Source organism: Trichoderma evansii (assembly GCF_050947405.1).
Source record: "Trichoderma evansii strain SZMC 28006 chromosome Unknown GGI43scaffold_17, whole genome shotgun sequence".
In the NCBI taxonomy this organism is placed as follows: Eukaryota; Fungi; Ascomycota; class Sordariomycetes; order Hypocreales; family Hypocreaceae; genus Trichoderma; species Trichoderma evansii.
Window position 1 is genome coordinate 449,322 of NW_028145189.1, and position 17,381 is coordinate 466,702.

Below are 17,381 nucleotides of genomic sequence, written 5' to 3' on the forward strand. Positions count from 1 at the left end.
AAGTGCGGGAGTGGATCACCCCGGCCCGTGGCCTTCGCCTCCGGCCCCGCCCAACCAATCAGTGCGTGCCGGACAACACGCTTGCTCTTGCCTTCAAAGCAGCTTTCCCTTCCCTGCTCATAATCCTTCCGTTCTTGCTTTTTTGTCCAGCCGCACCTACTCTAGACCGACATTTCCCACTGCTTTTGCTTCCCTGGTACCCGGTACGTGGTATCACGAGCCCAGCTCGCTGCTGAGCAGTAGGTACCAGTACTTGCTGGCAATGATGGATGACGGCATGACTGGGAAGGATCAAGTGCGGAGCCTGTATGACATGTGTTCACCAGGTGAGCTGGGATTTGGATTTGAGAAAGAGAGACACGCAACACAAAAAAAAAGGAATGATAAGACAAAAAAGAAAAGCGAGGAAAAAAGACGAGAGACCAGCATGTCTGTGCCACCAAATAGTTTCTGTCGGCTTATGCTTCCCACTTGGCTGAGACATCTTACTCATGCAGATATGCGACTACCAAATCCATTTCATTATTTTTAATCAGCTTCTTGGGCCATTTCTTCTTCCTTTCCTTTAGATATCTCTGTTATCGCTCTTGTTATCGTCTTTACCAGTAAAAGTACCGCTGTTTTTAAGTTTTTATGCCCCTTCCCTTCCACCCCTACTCTTCTATTTTCGGTGCTGTTTAAATTGCATCCACTGCCTCAATGGAACCCATGCGAGAACAACCGCCACAAACCGAGGAAAAGGGTGGCGACATCCTCCGAGAATACCACCCTTACCCCAAGCGGCCTCTTTCGCCAATCATGGAAGAGTCCACAGCCGAGCTTCCCCATAATAGAAAACGAGCTCGCGAGAGCCCAACAACCGTTTACGATGCCTCTGAGGATGATCGTGAATGGAAACGACAGCAGATGTCGGATTCTCGCAACACTGTCGAGACCGCTGCTACAGAGACCAATGCTGAGACGATTGCTAGCGAAGAGGTCAACCTTGAGGAAAGAAGCAATGAAGAGGCTGCCAATAACATAGAAGCTGGCCACGAGGATGTTGGCCGTGAAGAAGCAGGCCGTGAAGAAACGAGTGCTCGAGAAGCCAGTGTCGAAGAGGCAACCACGCAAATAGCAACCCCTCTAGAGAATTTGTATGCCGTATTCGACTCGGACGACGAAGATGTGGCGGACGAGGATATACTCCATAGCGAATCGGCCTACCAGTCCACTTCTGTCTCGCCATCTCCGCCAAGTGAATTCGATCGGGCGCCTACTATGTCTCCCGCCCCTGAGACCGATGTTAGCTTCTTTGTGTTACCCAGAGACAGGTGGCCCAAGGAGCACAAGAGTATTCAATACCGAGATGCCTCGTGGAGCCTTGTATATAACAAGCACAAAACATTTATCTGCGAATTTCCAGAGGGACTGGCTGAAGGGAGCTTGGGCCTCTGCAAAGAGCTGCTTGAGAGGGAACAGCTGCCTCCCAGAGTCTCTCTCTTTGATGGCGATGTTATTCACGAAACCAGTGTAAGGGTTCAGCGCAGAAATGAGACGATGATATTTCGCGATATCACTCCCTTGATTGCGCCTTCAGCTGAACTCTTAGCTTTGCGTGGCGACGAGCAGCTGGATATTTTGTGCGAGTCTACAAACGAAATATGGACATATTCTCAGCAATTGCTTCAATATCAACCACAGCCTACATATTCCGTCGGTTTCAAAGCTCTAGCCTTTACTGAGCTGCAGTTCACCAAGGTCACAGAGTTCTTCGAAGATAGGTGCACTTCTGAGACGTCACCTATTATGGGTACATCTCATATGTTCTTTCCGTGCTTTTCATGCGAAATTGGGTGCTTTGAGGTTACCCGACGACAGAACGCGCATAATATGACGATCGGTATGCGTGCTGTTGTTGACCTCTTCCGCGGTGTCAAACGTGAAGCCGAGGTACACCGCCAAATTCTGGCTTTCTCTATTTCACACGACCACCGCCAGGCAGAAATTGTTGCCCATTACCCGGTCATACTAGGAGACACCACAGAATACTATCAACAAGTTATCGCCTCCTTTATATTTACCGATTCCAGATATGATAAATGGACTGCGTACCGGTTCACAAAAAATATGTATGAAGTCTGGATGCCAGCACAGTTCCAATGGATCTGCTCTGCTATCAACCAGCTACCGGAAGGGTGGTCCTGTGGAAAAGACATTGGGCAGCGTGAATTTGTTTGATCATTTGCATCACACAGTTTGGTACTAGATTTATGAACATGCATGATGGTTTGGAAAATATTGGGAATAACGTCAATGGCATTTTCTTTGTGTTTGGATATGGGATTACCGAAGGCGCCTTATTGTTCTTTTACAGCATCTAACTTTCCATCGGGATCCAAAAGTTCGTTTGTATTCATTTTGTAATATGGCATACTAGCGTCGGAGGATAATTGGTAATGGATTTGTATTTCGGATTTCATAGAGTAGCAACTAATACATGGCAGTAGTTGCATCTGACCTTGATGGTTGTAGCGTAGTACTTGTTGCTCCCTGTCAGATCTCTAAAGTAAATCATATTATATTACAGGTAATTAGAACCCATAACTAATAATACCAACAAGTACTCTTCCTTTTCATTTTCAGAGACTTGATGCCAAAATTTTAACCTTTCGCGAGCCAGATGGCGGCTGATGGTTTCAGGGCTGATACCTAAGCTACCAACGAGACTCAGAAAAGGCATGTTTGCTAAGCTGAACGCTCCCTTTCGCATTATCATATCTGGGGATTTGAAACTATCCCAACTTGTCAATACATACACACCTGCTGGGCGTGCCGATAATCACAGCCTTTTAATGGCCCCCAAATACACGTGAGGGTCGAGCCTTCTCCCACCGGAAGCATCAGGTGTCGATGGGGTCCATCGTTCAGCCAATTTTTCGTTCTTCTTCTTTATTCTATGGGTCATGATGCGTCCTGCAATTGGGATAGGTGCTTAATCACACGCAGGCAAACAATAGCCAAGGAAGCACCAAGTGGGCTGGAGCGAGATGGCCATGTCTCGTCCTGCTCTGGGGGCTTGGCGAGCCTTGCAGGTGGGAGAAGTAGGATGAGACTATTTGCATAAAATTGATTTAGTTTCACCGCTTGATATGATGCGAGGGGAAAAAAGACGTGGCGTTATTGGATTTGGAGTGGCGTTTACAACAAGTTAGATTTCGGTGTAAGCAGCGTGTTAGTGCATGTAGTTTGAGAAAATCAGGCTGTGGCGCTCCTGGCAACAAACTGACAAGGGATCAATAATACAAGACTTGTACTCTTTATGGCATTCTAGCCCAGGCACTATTTCTCAGCCACACAATAATCCTGGCAAATAGTCGCTGTCATATTGCAGATTACTCCGTCCATGAAGTACACGCGTGTGCGAAGCCTACAGGAGAGAGTTTCCCATATTTCGTGTCTCTCCTATCGTTTATTTTTTCCTAATTTGTATTAGAGGTCTCTAGCATATATCCTTGATCAGGACACATTTTTTTGAGCATGGATGTGTCTAGAGGAGGGTTGCATTCTAGGAGAATTAGGATCAGACAGCATATGTGTATGTACTTTGTAATTGGGACCAAGTATCATATTGATGCGTGAGTTGTCTTAAGCAAGGACCTCCCTGCTTTGGTAATTCTAGACTTGATTCAGTGATTGGAGCGCCTTTTGAGGATTCCAAAATGAGGAGATGAATCTGGATTTATGCAAGAGCCAGGGTGTCTATCACACCGAGATTGTGGAGAGACAGAGAGGCTGTGCGCGGATGCGTGTTCCGAGGTGGTCGTACAATGAATTTGATTCGCCGAGATTGCAATGTGGCATTGCTGTCTTGGTTTACGAAATCAATGCCTTTTCTTTTTCTATGCCGGGGTTGTGACATGGGGGAGAAACAGGTGGTTTGTGTAATATTGCCTTGGGGTATTACTGTACTGTCAGGGTTCTCTTGATATGACTATTATTAGAAACATGACTGGCTCCACGTATTATGTCCGAGTAATAGGGCAAGTATTACTTTCTATTCAGATCAGGTAGGCATCTATTACCATCCAATGGATTATTGTCCTTCTCTCTTCTTGAGCGCTACACATAAGCATGCTCTCTTCTCAAGTTACTGTAAAGATGTAGTTTGTATTAAACGAAAATTGTTAATCACAATACTAGCGTGAGTTATTTTCCTTGACATGGTACCACTATCTTCTCTTTGCCGATGTCCATGTTGTATCCGATCAGTATTGTAGCTCCCAAGGGTAACTCGCATCAGCAGAGAAGCGCTATTCCAGAGCCACGTCAACTACATGCAATAGCTACACCTTTATCACAGAAAATTACAACTGCCGTCGTATTTGCCAGTTGTTTCTAAAAGTGTCGATGCATTAGTGTGCTTTTGCATTAATCAACGTGGCCCAGCCCAGTCCAGTTCAATGAAGTGTAAAAGTGGAGGGTTCAGGCAAAGTTGCAGGTTCGCAAATAGTATTCGAGACTTTGGTTGCAGTCGGGTGAAAAGCCCTATCTCTGTGCTGGTATTGGCTGCTTGTGAAGCATTGAAGCTCTTGTTGGGTACTGAAGCGGGGGCGAGGGAAAAAAGTAACTGGTACACGTTGTGAATGCTGGCTACCTATCGATGGTGGATCTTGTACTTTTTGCAGTACAACATTCTGTTTACATGTGAAACTCGGGAGTAGTTGAGACCTACACTACCATTGTGCTCTGGAGGCAGCCGAACTAACTCGCTGTACGATGGCTTTTTCTAGATATCTTCTTTATATTGCATCTCTCTCCTCTTAAATCCGGTATTTCAGTAGAATGATCGATCAAATACATCTGGAAGAAGGCTTATCCGCGTAAAACGATTGAATTTCTACAAATAATAAGGAAGCTGCTGAAACAGTAGTTACGGGGTAGAGGCGGCGCGGATACATACGAGAAATGGATAGAATTAACGAGAGAGTGTGATTAAATAGGTACAAATATGTTTTATTAGTTCATGTTGCTGCAACAGAGGAAGTGCTTGAGAGCCGGAGCAACTTGTTCATAGCTAAGCTCATCCGTAAGTTTCATGTGAGACAATCATGATCACCAGGTCTATATTTTATATGATAGCCAACTCTACAAGCGAATTTATGGAATACTATGACGCCGATTTGGATTGCATGGGACTAAATTTAGGTGAAGATCCTATAAGCGAAACCGCAGTAAGTGGCATCTTGGTAACTCACTACAAGTATCAAGTAATACATGCTTCAGGCTCATTAGCTAACAATACATTACTGTCAAACAAAATATAGCGCATTGGAGTTCATTAGCTACAAGTTAAGAATAGCTCCAACTGAGATCGAATCTAATATCCGGGGAAGCGGGTCCTTATGTGGACGTTCAACTATCACGAGTCAAGAACAGTCATATTAGTTGTTGGTCGTTGACAAACGACAAAGGCCAGGGCTTCGAAAGCCTCATATATATACTATTTGTCTAGCGGCATCTATACCCATACGACCATGCGCAACCAAAAAAAAAACAGAGCGGAAAAAAAGAGAGCCCTAGTCGAACAAAAAGCAGTTCCTAGCTAGCGGCCGCGGTCATTACAGGCCACAAAGTCCTTGGAACCCCCATCTACCATGCCAAATATCAAACAATTTTTTTTTACTGAGTCTCACCAACCACTTTTCGGATGGCCTGGGCCACGTGGTCAATGTTGTGTGTATTTAAACCGGCCATGCTGATTCGGCCGTTCTTGGTCATGTAGATATGGTACTCCTCGCGGAGCTTCAGAACCTGGGCTTCTGATAAGCCGGTGAAGCTGAACATGCCAATCTGATCTGTGATGTGGTTCCAGGTTCCTGGGGTGCCCAGCTCCTCAAGCTTTGACCGGAGAGCATTGCGCATATCGATGATACGGCCAGACATGGTCTTCAAGTTTCCCTCCCACTCCTCAAAGAGCGCAGCGTCATTGAGGACAGTGCTGGCTATTCTGGCACCATACAACGGAGGGTTGGAGATTTCTGATCGCTGGAGAATGGCCAGCTGAGATGCAATGCGGGTGATGGTAGTGGTAGCGTCGGCAGCAGGGGCGGTCACAACGTGGAAGCAGCCCGCTCGCTCTCCGTAGAGGCCAAAGTTCTTGGCGAAACTCTGGGCAACTACGAGCTCGAATCCTTGCTCGACAAAGTAGCGCACCGCGGCGGCATCTCGAGCAAGGTCGCCAGAGGCAAAGCCCTGGTAGGCGCAGTCAAAGAAGGGGAAGTGCTTCTTCTCTCGGATAATAACAGCCAACTCCTTCCACTGATCTAGTGTTGGGTCGACACCAGTTGGGTTGTGAGCGCAGGGGTGGAGCAGGATGATGGAGCCTTCGGGGGCCGAGGCAATCGTAGACTTCATGCCATCAAAGTCCAGTCCTCGAGTCTCCTTGTTCCAGTAGGGGTACTGGGCGACTTTGATGCCGACATTGTTGAAGATCTGGTGGTGGTTTGCCCATGTGGGGTTGGACACATATACGATTCGGCTACCCTTGTAGAACTTGGCGAGGAACAGAGCGCCCATGTGGACGGCACCAGTTCCCGAGATGGTCTGCACCGACGTGGCACGGCGCTCCTGGATCGCGGGGGAGTTGGCGCCGAGCATCAGCTCAGCAGCCTTGCTGGTGAAGCTCTCAATACCAGCAATCGGGGCATATTCGTGATTCAATTCGGGGTTGTTTCGGAGAATTTCATCAGCCTGTTGTATGACGCAGTGGGGTCAGTCAACGCCTTGGTAGTTGAAAGGATTCGTGGAGATGTGTAGCAAGCTGGCTGGACCAATAACGGTTGCGCCAATTGAGCTTATTATGAGCATCGCAAGCGAGCTAACATGGCAATGCATGGCCTAGCTAAATAGATGGGATGATGGCAAAGAAAGTAGCCAACGTACCTTTTTGACCACGGGAAGAACCCAGGGCTTAGCATTGTTGTCTCGGTAGGCGCCAATTCCCTAGAAACAAGAACAAACAGTCAGTCAATCAGTCATTCGAATCTATTAGTAAAGCAATGGGCGATTTGTGGGCTGGTTGCCTCCGACGTCGCAGCCGTGCTTACAACAACAGAGTTGTCGAGTCACAGCGACAGCAGAGGCAATGCGTATGGCAAAAGGTTCCAGGTAACGTAAAGGAGGGGAAAATCTCGCAAACATACCAGGTCAACCTTGAGCGGGCTGTTGTCTGCTCTGTAGGCGCGGGCAAGACCAAAGAGAGGATCTTCAGGCGCCTGCGGCACTGTGTCCGCCGGGAAGCTGGTTGTGGAAGCCATTGCGGGAGAGATGTGGCTCGCAATGTTGTTGATGCGCGCGAGAGAGGCGGAGGCAGAAGGGGGCTGAGATGGTGATGGTGATGATGGAGGAGCCATGGCTGAGATGGTGGGATGTTCGTTTGTAGATAAATGCGCTGCAGTGCACCTCTCAGGCTGTCGAAATGCCACACCAACACGCGGATGGCCTGATGCGGTCTTAGTGGGGTGACGGCTAAATGCAGCGTGCTCCGTAACGGAGAGCCTGTGACGGGTCGCGGGGGAGGGACTTGGGGCCTAGAGGCGCCTGGAGGGAACCGGAGGATCCGCTGTGGCCGCTATACGCCTGCTAAGCTGCCTGCTATTCGAACGCCTGCTGTGACCCGCCGATGCACGTCACCAGACCTAAAAATGCCTTGAAGCAGCGCAAATATGCGAGACGAGACGGAGCCGATGGGGCCGGGGGCGAGGCTCAGCAGAAGCTGGAAATGCTCGGGGCTCTGAATTCCGGGGAGAGCTGCGTCCAGGGGTGCAAGGGAGTTTTGTTCCCCGTGATGCTTTGATGGGGTGTTTTTGCCGCTGGCAATAGTGGCAGTATTGACTCTAATGGCGTATATCTGTGGCGAATAGTAGTACTACAGTAGTATCGCTATCCGCAGAGCGCGCTGGGGAATCTTTGGGCCGTGATGCAGTCAGCACAAGACCTAACTCCTAACTCCCGGCTCATCGCATTGCGGTACACCATTCGCTCCGTCAACGTCCCCTGAAGAGCCATTGACTTCGGGGAAGCGGAGCGGACAATGGGAAGAGAAATAACAGGCAGCGCCGCCAAGTTGCATGCATGCACGAGACATACCTTGCTTGGAAATTTGACGGTAGTACAGTAGTATGTAATACCGGTACGTCAAAGCCGGCCCGGATCCAGAGGAGACAGGTCAAAGTAACTACCCCGTAATAACTCCGTGATAAGAGCGCAGTCAGAAGTAGCAATTCTTAAAATAAGCAGTAGTGGTAACAGTAGCGGTGCAGTCGTATTGTTAAAAAGGAAGAAAGGTTGAAATGGATCTCGGCCTTTACACTTATTCGCTGCCTCATGGCCTTTTTATCTATCGCCATGCCATGTGCTTGTTCCAGGCTATGGGGCTGGTTTTGGCCGAGGCCTCGGCTTGTGCGGGCTGAGAGCCGACTGCTACGGGATCCAAGTACACGGTACAGACTAAGTTGGATATCGAGACATGATTGATCTACGTGCGTACGGGGTGCATGCGAGTACCTATATCCTGTGCAAAAGCTCAAGTACATTTCATACTAGCCCTGGCATCCTCTGTAGAGAGGTATGACCAAAAGTCTTCGTCATGGGACCTCGTTTGTCTATCATGAGCCCCCCTTTCCATACATAGACAGTTAGTATTTCTCGGAACGATGCTGCAGGAAATCCTAGGCATCTTTCTCCTATTTTTTTGATAATGAGCAGGACTTCTGCTCCCCGAAACAAGCCGATCCTCGCAACATCGCTCAAGGGCACATGGAAGTCTGAGCCCAAAGGAGTATTAATTCGTTTCTCATATGCACCCCAAGCCGATACTTTTTCGAAGCCCAGGTCTAGTCCGGCGCAGCTCGATCCCGATTGGACACTTCGAATTCGAAATTTCTCCCTTTTCTTCTTCTTTCAGTCCAATGACACATAAGTACATGGTATTCCTGGTGACGTGCTATCCACAGCATTGGCGCTCTTGGCTTTGTCAATCCGAGAGTCAGGTACCATCGCTGCAACTGGGCCCCTAACCCTCGTGGCCTGAAAAAAAATGCCATGAATCCCCGCAGAAAAGTGGCGCGCGCTGACTCTTCCCCGTCTTTTCACATGCCGCCGTCCGTCCCCTAGACTCAGCCCCATGGGTCGTTGTACGTACAGTAAATCGTAAGAAAGGTGGCGTTTAAATTATATGATTTCTGCTCAATGCTTTTTACGAATGATTCTACTGCTTACTAGATGCTCCGCTATCGTGACTATCGTGAAACAAATGCCATGTCTTGATGTTTTCATTGTCCTTCATATGATCAAGTCCCAGAGAATCAAAAACGCACATAGACCGCTGGCTGCAAAAAAGGTATACCGTGCCGTACTCGGCCGCTGAGTGGCCTTTTTAAGCTGTCTGTTTCCTCCACCGACATTGTCTGCCATCGATGCCGAATCAGACACGAGCAGCTCAATGTTTTCGGATTGCGCTGATAGATTGTTAACCAGTAGTGTCTGGAGTTCTGAAATCTCCAAAAGCGACTTCTCCGCCGTCCTATAATGCGTCATTATGTTAGTCATTCTTTAACATGTTTCCTCCAGGTCGCTTGGCAGTGATTCCAGGGAAAATCATGACCTACCTCACTTTATCCAATGTGCTCTCGTAATGCTCCATCATGCTCTGGTTGCCCTCTTCAAACATTTGGACTTGCTCATCAGTCAAGCCCTCTGTAAACGCAGCGGGTGATGAGTCTTCGGCCCCAGGCTCGAAGGCGCCACCCGAAGTCTGCCGATGTTGTTTGTGAGCTGCCGGGATAAACTCTGCAAGGTCACCAACTGGCAGCATGCTGCGGCTCTTCTCCAGCTCTCGACGCAACCGCGTTTCCATCATGTCTTGCTGCGTTCGACAGCACAGCTCCAGTCGCTGGCGTAGGAACCATACCACACCGTCTCGATAGCCACCCAGCTGCTGAGCTTGATCTTCCGCCGCTGCATGTTCCGCGGATTTGCTGCTAGCAATACCGCCAGATGCCCATGAGCCGAGAGCCCCAAGCCCTTTTGTATATTTCTTGCGGATAATCGCCGCTTCCGTATCTCGGCGAAGCTGTTCAGCCTCGTCCAGCGACCTTATACTGGCGTTCAGCTCTCGTATCATTTGCTTGGCATTCGCATCGATTTCCTCTCGTTCTCGGTCGGACAATACTCGCGGCTGGTTCTGGACGATTCGAGCTTGCGCTCGGCGAGGCTGCGCCGTGGATAGGTATGCTTGCCGCACATCTTGAAGCTGTCGGTGCAAGCTAACGATATGTGAGTTCTACAAAATGGTTAGGATAAGCACAAAATCATGCGTAAGTGGCTAGACTGACAATGCGGTATGCTTCTTTGAGGAAGCTATCAATGTCATCCAGCGAGACCTTGTTCACCACTGGCGGAGCGCTGTGCTTCTGAAGAAGCTCATTGAACTGCGCTGTGATGTTCACCGCCGCCAATACTTGGACGCTTGAGCTTTCCATCTCTGTCGTCTCTTATATGGCAATACTCAATCGCATCTGATAAAGTCTTATGGCTACTCGGTACGTTGTCGCACACACGTCATTCGGCCAGCCAAGTTCAGTTGGAGCTACGTATTGTGTAAGCTTTTGGCAAGCGGTGCGATGGCGCTTAGTCATCCCATTATCCACCTGCAGACTCGAAATACTATCACAAAGGCAACCAACCAACTTGCCAACGCTGCTAGTTTCGTTTCTACTTGAAAACTGTACCCACTGCATTGCATGGCCCGGGCTATTTCCGTCGACTTTTGACTTCAAAGACTATACTTTTACGACTCAGGCACCAACCAACCGAGGGACGGCGCTGGGGTCATGAATCTGTCCGCTTGATGTAGTTGTTGAGGGTGAGTTGCAGTTACAGGGATTTTTACCAGCTCGGTGCCATTGATGCGACTGCAGGGAAGATGCAACTCCAAGTATACCAAGTAGTAGTGCTACTACTCTGAAGAAGACGCCTCCCAATGAAAGGTTATCTTCACTGATCGCCTGTGTAACCTGGGCTACTGCTTGCAGATCGGCTTTGAGCCGACATATGCAGCCAATATGCAGAACGCCTGGAGCTCCGCATTTCTCATTTGCCGGCTATCGCTTCGCTTAACATCGTCATGTTCCAGAAGCCGACGGATAGCCAAGGCAGGCGGACGGAAAGACGGCTAAGCCGAAGCCTCCTATTCTTTAATCGATTACCTGATTTTGTTCGATTCATTAGCTCATGCTTATGCCTGTGCCTGTGCCTGTTGCTAGCGATTTGCAGAGCTGAAACTGCGAAAAACCGTGTCGTTGGTGCGCGCCACCGGAGAATATCGACGCTAAGGCCAAAGCAATCTTTGAGTTGTGTGGGCGGGAACTAATGGCCACAAAGCTGTGATTCGCGGATGGGCAGAGATCTTATACGTTTTTTCCTTTTTGCTCGGACGTCGACCGAGGAGGAAGGGGCGCGTGCCGGATCGATACTAAATCGCAGGGTTTTCCCTCCCCTGCTGACTATTTGCCGGGTATTATTACTACTATCAATAAAGACACTAAATGCCTTCGGTATAAAGCGTCCAGAACGCCGGTGCATATCGAGACTTGGCAGTCTGACACTGGCAAAACGCCATGGTCCTCCCGAAAGCCGAGGATTTCTTCCGTCTCTCTGCCATGTCTTAATGAACGCAGGGGCATCTGAAAAATCTTGACGGAGCATTTATACATTTATCCTAGCCCTAGGTTGTAGCCAGGATCAGTCCCTCGCTCAATCTCTTCCATATGCCGCGAGAAAGAATCGAGAGCAGGGAGACGACGCCGGCATTTCGGGGAGGTAGATAACGGGCATCGACCGAATCTGTGGGGAATCGCAGTCGATCGTCCACAGGCGTGTTCATCCGCTGCTACCTTACCCGATCCGAAGTTGGGAGCATCTCCTCCTCTTCCTTCGCTTCCTCGTGTTTTTTGATTTTTGATTTTCGACCCTTCACCATCGACAGTCGCGACTCCTCTCGGCCACTACTCCCGTTGCTGGATTTCGTAGTCAACGCGAATGCGTCGTCATGAAGCAAGATGAAACAACAATCCGGGTTGACAAAGAGACAGGTGAGATTACATCGCCGGTCAAGGGCGAGTCGGACTCTGAGTCTCTAGGAGACCAAACCACGGATCAGACCGTTGCAATAGAGCTGCGGACGTCCCAATCTCGGGGCGAGCCTGTCTTGAGCGATGTCGAACAGGGCCTTAGACCTGCGACCGGTGAGCCATACAGCATCTTTTCTCGTCGCATGAAGATATGGATCACCTTCATGGCCACTGTGGCCAGTGTTGTGTCGCCAATGACAGCCCACATCTATTTTCCGGCACTGGACGCCTTGGCCGAGGAACTAAACGTTTCGATCTCACTCATCAACTTCACCCTGACGTCTTATATGATTTTCCAGGGGCTCTCACCGACGATATTTGGTGATTTCGGCGACATGGCAGGCCGTCGACCCGCTTTCACCGTGGCCTTCCTCATCTATCTATGTGCCAACATTGGTCTCGCCTTACAACGCAACTACGCTGCCCTCCTCGTATTACGATGTGTCCAGTCAGCTGGGAGCAGCGGTACACTCGCGCTCTCGTACGCCGTGATTGCAGACATCACGCCAACCGCCGAGAGGGGAAAGTATATGGGCTTTGTCAGTGTTGGGGCCAATATCGGGCCCGCCATTGGCCCAGTGATAGGAGGACTGCTGAGTCAATACTTGGGATGGCCGTCCATCTTCTGGTTCTGTGCCATCTTTGTCGTGGTGTGGCTGGTTCCATGGGTTGCTACCGTTCCCGAAATGTGTCGAAACGTTGTTGGAAACGGCTCCATAACTCCCCAGTCTTGGAACATTACTTTGGTAGAGTTCCTGCGGAGAAGGAAGACGGGAGATGTACCGGAACCTGGGCCCAAGAGAAAGATGAGGTTTCCCAATCCTCTAGGCACCCTAGCCATTGCCTTTGACAAAGAGATGAGCCAAGTGCTACTGATTGCAGCTGTCATTTACGTCAATTTCATCCTGGTTGCCGCTACGTTATCGACCCAATTTGCCGAAATATACGACTTTGGAGAATTAGAAGTCGGGTTATGCTTCCTACCATACGGTTTGGGGTGCTGTTTGACGGTTGTTTTGCAAGGATATGTGGTGGACTGGAACTACCGCCGCATCGCAAAGAAGTTGGGCGTAGACCCAAGCCATGGGCGCCGCAACGAGATTGGGGACTTTCCCATTGAGTCAGCACGCATTCAGCCCATCTACCCTTCATTGTTGGTCGGTGCCGTCGCTGTCATTGGCTATGGCTGGGCTTTGCAGGCAGAGACGAGTGTAGCTGCTCCGCTTGTCCTTGTGTTTGTGATTGGCATGCTTGTCCCAAGCACTTTCAGCATTCTCAATACACTCATTGTCGATCTATACCCTGGTTCCACAGCTACAGCAGCAGCAGCGAACAATCTCGTCCGTTGTTTATTTGGCGCTGCGGCCACCGCCGTGGTGGATTACATGCTTGATGCCATGGGCCGAGGTTGGTGCTTTACGTTTCTTGCACTACTCATGGTGGCATGCTTGCCTTGGCTCAGGTTCATTGAAAAGCGAGGTCCTCGATGGAGGGCAGAGAAGTTGCAGAGGAAAAACAGCACTCAGAACGGACAAAAGAAGTCGGGGCCGACAGAAGGCAAATGAAAATAATGGCCTTAATGATGACATGACATGATTTCTTTTTTTTTTATCTTTTCTTTGTCTTTTCCTTGTTTTTAACCCCCCCCCCCTTGTTATACTCTACATGCATCTGCTTAAAGGCATAGCGTTGTATCGCTTTTAAAACTGCATAGCAGCGGCGTTTGTTCCCGGACGGTAGATCCGTCCATAGCATCTGCTGAGAATTTATCTGGAATTTGTAATAATTAATACTAGAGTTGTTTTTCACCTAGTTTATCTGTAGATCCTTTGTGTCGAAAGTGAAAATGCTACTCAAGGATCCAACTAGCCCTGTCAAAAGGCAATTTAAGGTTCGTGAGGACAGCAGCTGGGGGCTCGCTTGATGCCCTCAAGGAGCAAACTATTTCCATACTACTATTTAGCCTGCTACGTCCTGACCTTATGCTTAGATAGCTTCAATACAAGCGTTTACATTCCTCCCGACCTGACAGCAAACTCTATTTCCATACTACCATTTAGCCTCCTGAATTGACCTTCTTGTCCTATGGCGAGGAGTTCCCCCAGGAGCCGTTGGCAAACACATCGTTTCCGACATAACAACCCCAATGTTTAGCACTCTTCATTCAAATCATAGTCACTAGAAAGATGTTTTGTGGAAAGCAACTTTGCGCAGCTATCATAGTTAGTGCTATAGTCTGCCATGCAACCTCGCCAATCTTCAGATTCCTGAGTTTCCACGATAACGCGCAGGGCCAAACAAAGGTTCCCGGCGACGTCATCCACATAGAATGGGAGTTCGAAGGAGATACAGCTTGAGATTCTTGTTTCTTGGCCATTCGTCCTATGAGCGACCTACAGGGCGACGATTCCTATATCGTTGGAGCTCATCCACAGTGTGGCGCCAGCTCTGCAAATCTTCAAATCCCCAAGGAGCCTTTCAACAAACACTTTCCTTACAATAATAGCTTGTTCCTTATGCGTTTGAATACACCTTACGGTACATTCGCTGATGGAAATCCTTTCCCGTAAGCCATATTGGACCTTTGATATGTTGCACGCTAACTAATGAACTCAGCATTGCGGAACACTACGAAGAGCCATGGAGCCGCGCTGACACCCTCGCTCGTAAAAGTTGGATTGTTTCTATTGTTGCAGTCATCATCACTGTTGCCGTCGCTTTCATTCCTATATATTGGGAGTATCATAATAAAAAGAAACATAAGGAGACGAAGGATGATCTAATAAAGCTCGAGAGTGATACAATGCTCCTCAAGAGTCGTGTTACAGAGTTGATTAAGGAGGAAGTACAAAGGCGGTCCCGCGAGACGAGGCTGGATATTGTTGGAGATAGCGGTAACACACATCAGAGACAAGCTACTCCTAGTCCTATTACCGGGTCTCCCTCAGGACAAGCTGATGAGGTAGCAACTAACACTACCAATAGAGGTTCAGGAACCCAGTCGTGACAAGTGTAAAAGGAAATTTTCTATAAATTCGAGGGCGCCAATAATGGGACAAGAATGTTTAGAGCTAATTACTAGTTAATAATATTCAAGAAAGGCATACAATAATAGCCAAAACTAAGATAAATTAAAATTTTAACATATTTATAGATTTTTAATTACTTATACCTAGAGTACATGATGCTCATCCAAGTCGTTCTTATCGTATGTTGCTATTAATTTTAGATAATTTCATTAATTCACAAAGCTAGAATTGCGTGCTCTACAGGCTCTCTCAGAGATTCCCACATCATCCAGTCGGATCGTGTCGTGCTACCTCGTATTAGTAAAACAAAGACAAAGATAAAGGATACGTGGTTGAAAGATATGTCTCTCTGTTCGACTTACGGTAATAGACCCATAGAATTAATCTTCCACACACCTACAGCCAGTGCCACAAGCTGCATCGCCACGTACACCAGCTTCGTCTGCAGGATCTGGCCGGAGTTGCTGTCGGTCTGGAAGCGCTCAAAGGCCTGGTTCGTGCTCATCAGGCCGACGATGGGGTTCTTGAAGGCCATGAAGACCATCATGATGCTGAAGATCTGCAGCGAGTTGCCAGACATGTACATCATGATGCCGGTCATGGGGAGGCCCTTGACGGGGGCGAGGGCGACTTCCCAGGCCTTCTTCACCTTGAGCGTGTCTCTCTCTTCGGCGGAGGGAGGCTTTCGGGCCGGGGCCTTGACGTCTTTGCCTTTCTGTAGTTTGACGTTAGCGCCTCTCTTTTCGTTTCCACTCCCTTTTCCTTTATTCTGTATGCTTCATGTTGTTTTATGTGTTTGAGGGGAAGAGACAAACGAACCTTGGGGGCGCTGCTGGGTGCTGTAGAGAAACCTGGAGGGTCGATGATGCCGTTGACCTTGGACTTTGCTGCGGGAGGGGAGTCGAGCTGGGCGACCCAGTAAGGCACGGAGGGCTCTTGAGCGGCAGCCATGTTGTCTGCGTTACTATTAATCGATTGATGAATTGAGCTTGCTCGATATAATGCAGGATCCTAGGCTGCGCGAAACGTGGTTTGGCCGTCGTTGTTGGCTGGATTCGCCGCAATCGATATTGCGTAAGGCAAGGTTCCCGGAATAGCTGTTGTGTTGCTACTTTGTCACTGAATTGCTGGTGGGTCGCCAAAATCCACAGCGCCTAATTAGCTCTTATCGATAGCCCCAGAGTGCGCCATACAAGGCCTGGCCTGTGGCCTATTCCTGCATACCGACCCTGCCGGCGGCGCGTCCTCCTTTTTTCCTTTTTCCACATTCTATCTTTCGCAGCTTCTTGGAGCCGCAGGAGAATAGCGACTGGAGTTTCGACTTTGACTTTCTTCTTCTTTTCGTTCGGCCTCGGGTCCGGAAATACTCGTCCTCACGCTTCCGACCTCCAATTCTGTTCCCCCCTCGACGCACGACCCGCGAGACGCTCAGACATAGGCACTCCCGGAGCGAATAAACCGAAGCAGTAGCAAGCGGCGCGTTTCTCCACCGATTGGTCAGCCTGCTTCGTATTGACGGAAACGAAGATATATGTGACAGCGTGCGAGTTTATTTCCTGGAAACATACATAGCCTTGCGTTGTTTAGAAATTGGTGGTGTGAAGTGTCTTGCCGAACGCCATTGGTTTCACGAACAATTTAGGCGACTCGGCCAGCGCATTTTATCGACAAGGCTCTAAATCGAAACCGAAATCCGGCGCTCGCTTTGGCTGCAGCACCAACCCGCATTTTTGCCTGCCTGTACCTGGACCTGGGAGGCCCTCTAAATCTCAACAAGGGGTGCCAACGGCGCGTGACGACATTCCCGCTACAGAAAGCAACGATACTACTTACAAGATCGTCTGAAGCAGACTAGACCAGGCCGCGCTGCATCGATTCTGCGGGGGAGGAGGACGAAGTGATTCGTAGCTGCTTGCACCATGTCTAGCAATGTTGCTGGAGGGGACTCCAAGCTGTTCGCTCGGGTAAGCTCTTGTCTCTCTTTCTCTCTTATCTCCTGTTTCCATCTTGCGTCTTTTCTATGATACTGTTGCTACCTACAACTTGCGTTCTATCCTTGTCTTTCTTTTTCTTATTCTGCCCGCTTACCCTTGTGCGCCACTCCATGCGCATTGTCACTGTGACTCGCCGCCTGTACTTGAGTCTTGGATGATTTCCATTCCATTTACTGCAAAAAATA

General features: G+C 48.9%; 7 protein-coding genes across 7 annotated transcripts; 3 read left to right on the forward strand and 4 right to left on the reverse strand.

Annotated features, from left to right (window-relative positions):
• Positions 1 to 616: 616 nt before the first annotated feature.
• On the forward strand, positions 617 to 2,504 carry GGI43DRAFT_118072 (uncharacterized protein). Its single transcript, XM_083199009.1, has one exon. The coding sequence runs from the start codon at positions 700 to 702 to the stop codon at positions 2,218 to 2,220; it is 1,521 nt and encodes a 506-aa protein (XP_083058354.1). The 5' UTR covers positions 617 to 699; the 3' UTR covers positions 2,221 to 2,504.
• Positions 2,505 to 5,654: 3,150 nt separating this feature from the next.
• GGI43DRAFT_411132 (aspartate aminotransferase) lies at positions 5,655 to 6,946 on the reverse strand. Its single transcript, XM_083206684.1, has one exon. It carries the CDS (start codon positions 6,637 to 6,639, stop codon positions 5,662 to 5,664), a length of 978 nt encoding a protein of 325 aa, XP_083058355.1. The 5' UTR covers positions 6,640 to 6,946; the 3' UTR covers positions 5,655 to 5,661.
• On the reverse strand, positions 6,760 to 7,528 carry GGI43DRAFT_118100 (uncharacterized protein). The gene is made up of 2 exons (XM_083199010.1): positions 7,185 to 7,528; positions 6,760 to 6,984 (listed from the first exon to the last, which is right to left on the reverse strand). The coding sequence occupies exons 1-2, from the start codon at positions 7,392 to 7,394 to the stop codon at positions 6,880 to 6,882; spliced, it is 315 nt and encodes a 104-aa protein (XP_083058356.1). The 5' UTR covers positions 7,395 to 7,528; the 3' UTR covers positions 6,760 to 6,879.
• Positions 7,529 to 9,112: 1,584 nt separating this feature from the next.
• GGI43DRAFT_118200 (uncharacterized protein) lies at positions 9,113 to 10,634 on the reverse strand. The gene is made up of 3 exons (XM_083199015.1): positions 10,377 to 10,634; positions 9,651 to 10,324; positions 9,113 to 9,565 (listed from the first exon to the last, which is right to left on the reverse strand). The coding sequence occupies exons 1-3, from the start codon at positions 10,521 to 10,523 to the stop codon at positions 9,325 to 9,327; spliced, it is 1,062 nt and encodes a 353-aa protein (XP_083058357.1). The 5' UTR covers positions 10,524 to 10,634; the 3' UTR covers positions 9,113 to 9,324.
• Positions 10,635 to 11,919: 1,285 nt separating this feature from the next.
• On the forward strand, positions 11,920 to 14,247 carry GGI43DRAFT_118198 (major facilitator superfamily domain-containing protein). Its single transcript, XM_083199014.1, has one exon. It carries the CDS (start codon positions 12,092 to 12,094, stop codon positions 13,736 to 13,738), a length of 1,647 nt encoding a protein of 548 aa, XP_083058358.1. The 5' UTR covers positions 11,920 to 12,091; the 3' UTR covers positions 13,739 to 14,247.
• Positions 14,246 to 15,489, forward strand: GGI43DRAFT_118303 (uncharacterized protein). Its single transcript, XM_083199017.1, has 2 exons — positions 14,246 to 14,739; positions 14,790 to 15,489. Exons 1-2 carry the CDS (start codon positions 14,558 to 14,560, stop codon positions 15,178 to 15,180), a joined length of 573 nt encoding a protein of 190 aa, XP_083058359.1. The 5' UTR covers positions 14,246 to 14,557; the 3' UTR covers positions 15,181 to 15,489.
• Positions 15,267 to 16,592, reverse strand: GGI43DRAFT_118189 (chaperone EMC4). Its single transcript, XM_083199013.1, has 3 exons — positions 16,022 to 16,592; positions 15,565 to 15,917; positions 15,267 to 15,489 (listed from the first exon to the last, which is right to left on the reverse strand). The coding sequence occupies exons 1-3, from the start codon at positions 16,151 to 16,153 to the stop codon at positions 15,417 to 15,419; spliced, it is 558 nt and encodes a 185-aa protein (XP_083058360.1). The 5' UTR covers positions 16,154 to 16,592; the 3' UTR covers positions 15,267 to 15,416.
• Between the last annotated feature and the right edge of the window lie 789 nt (positions 16,593 to 17,381).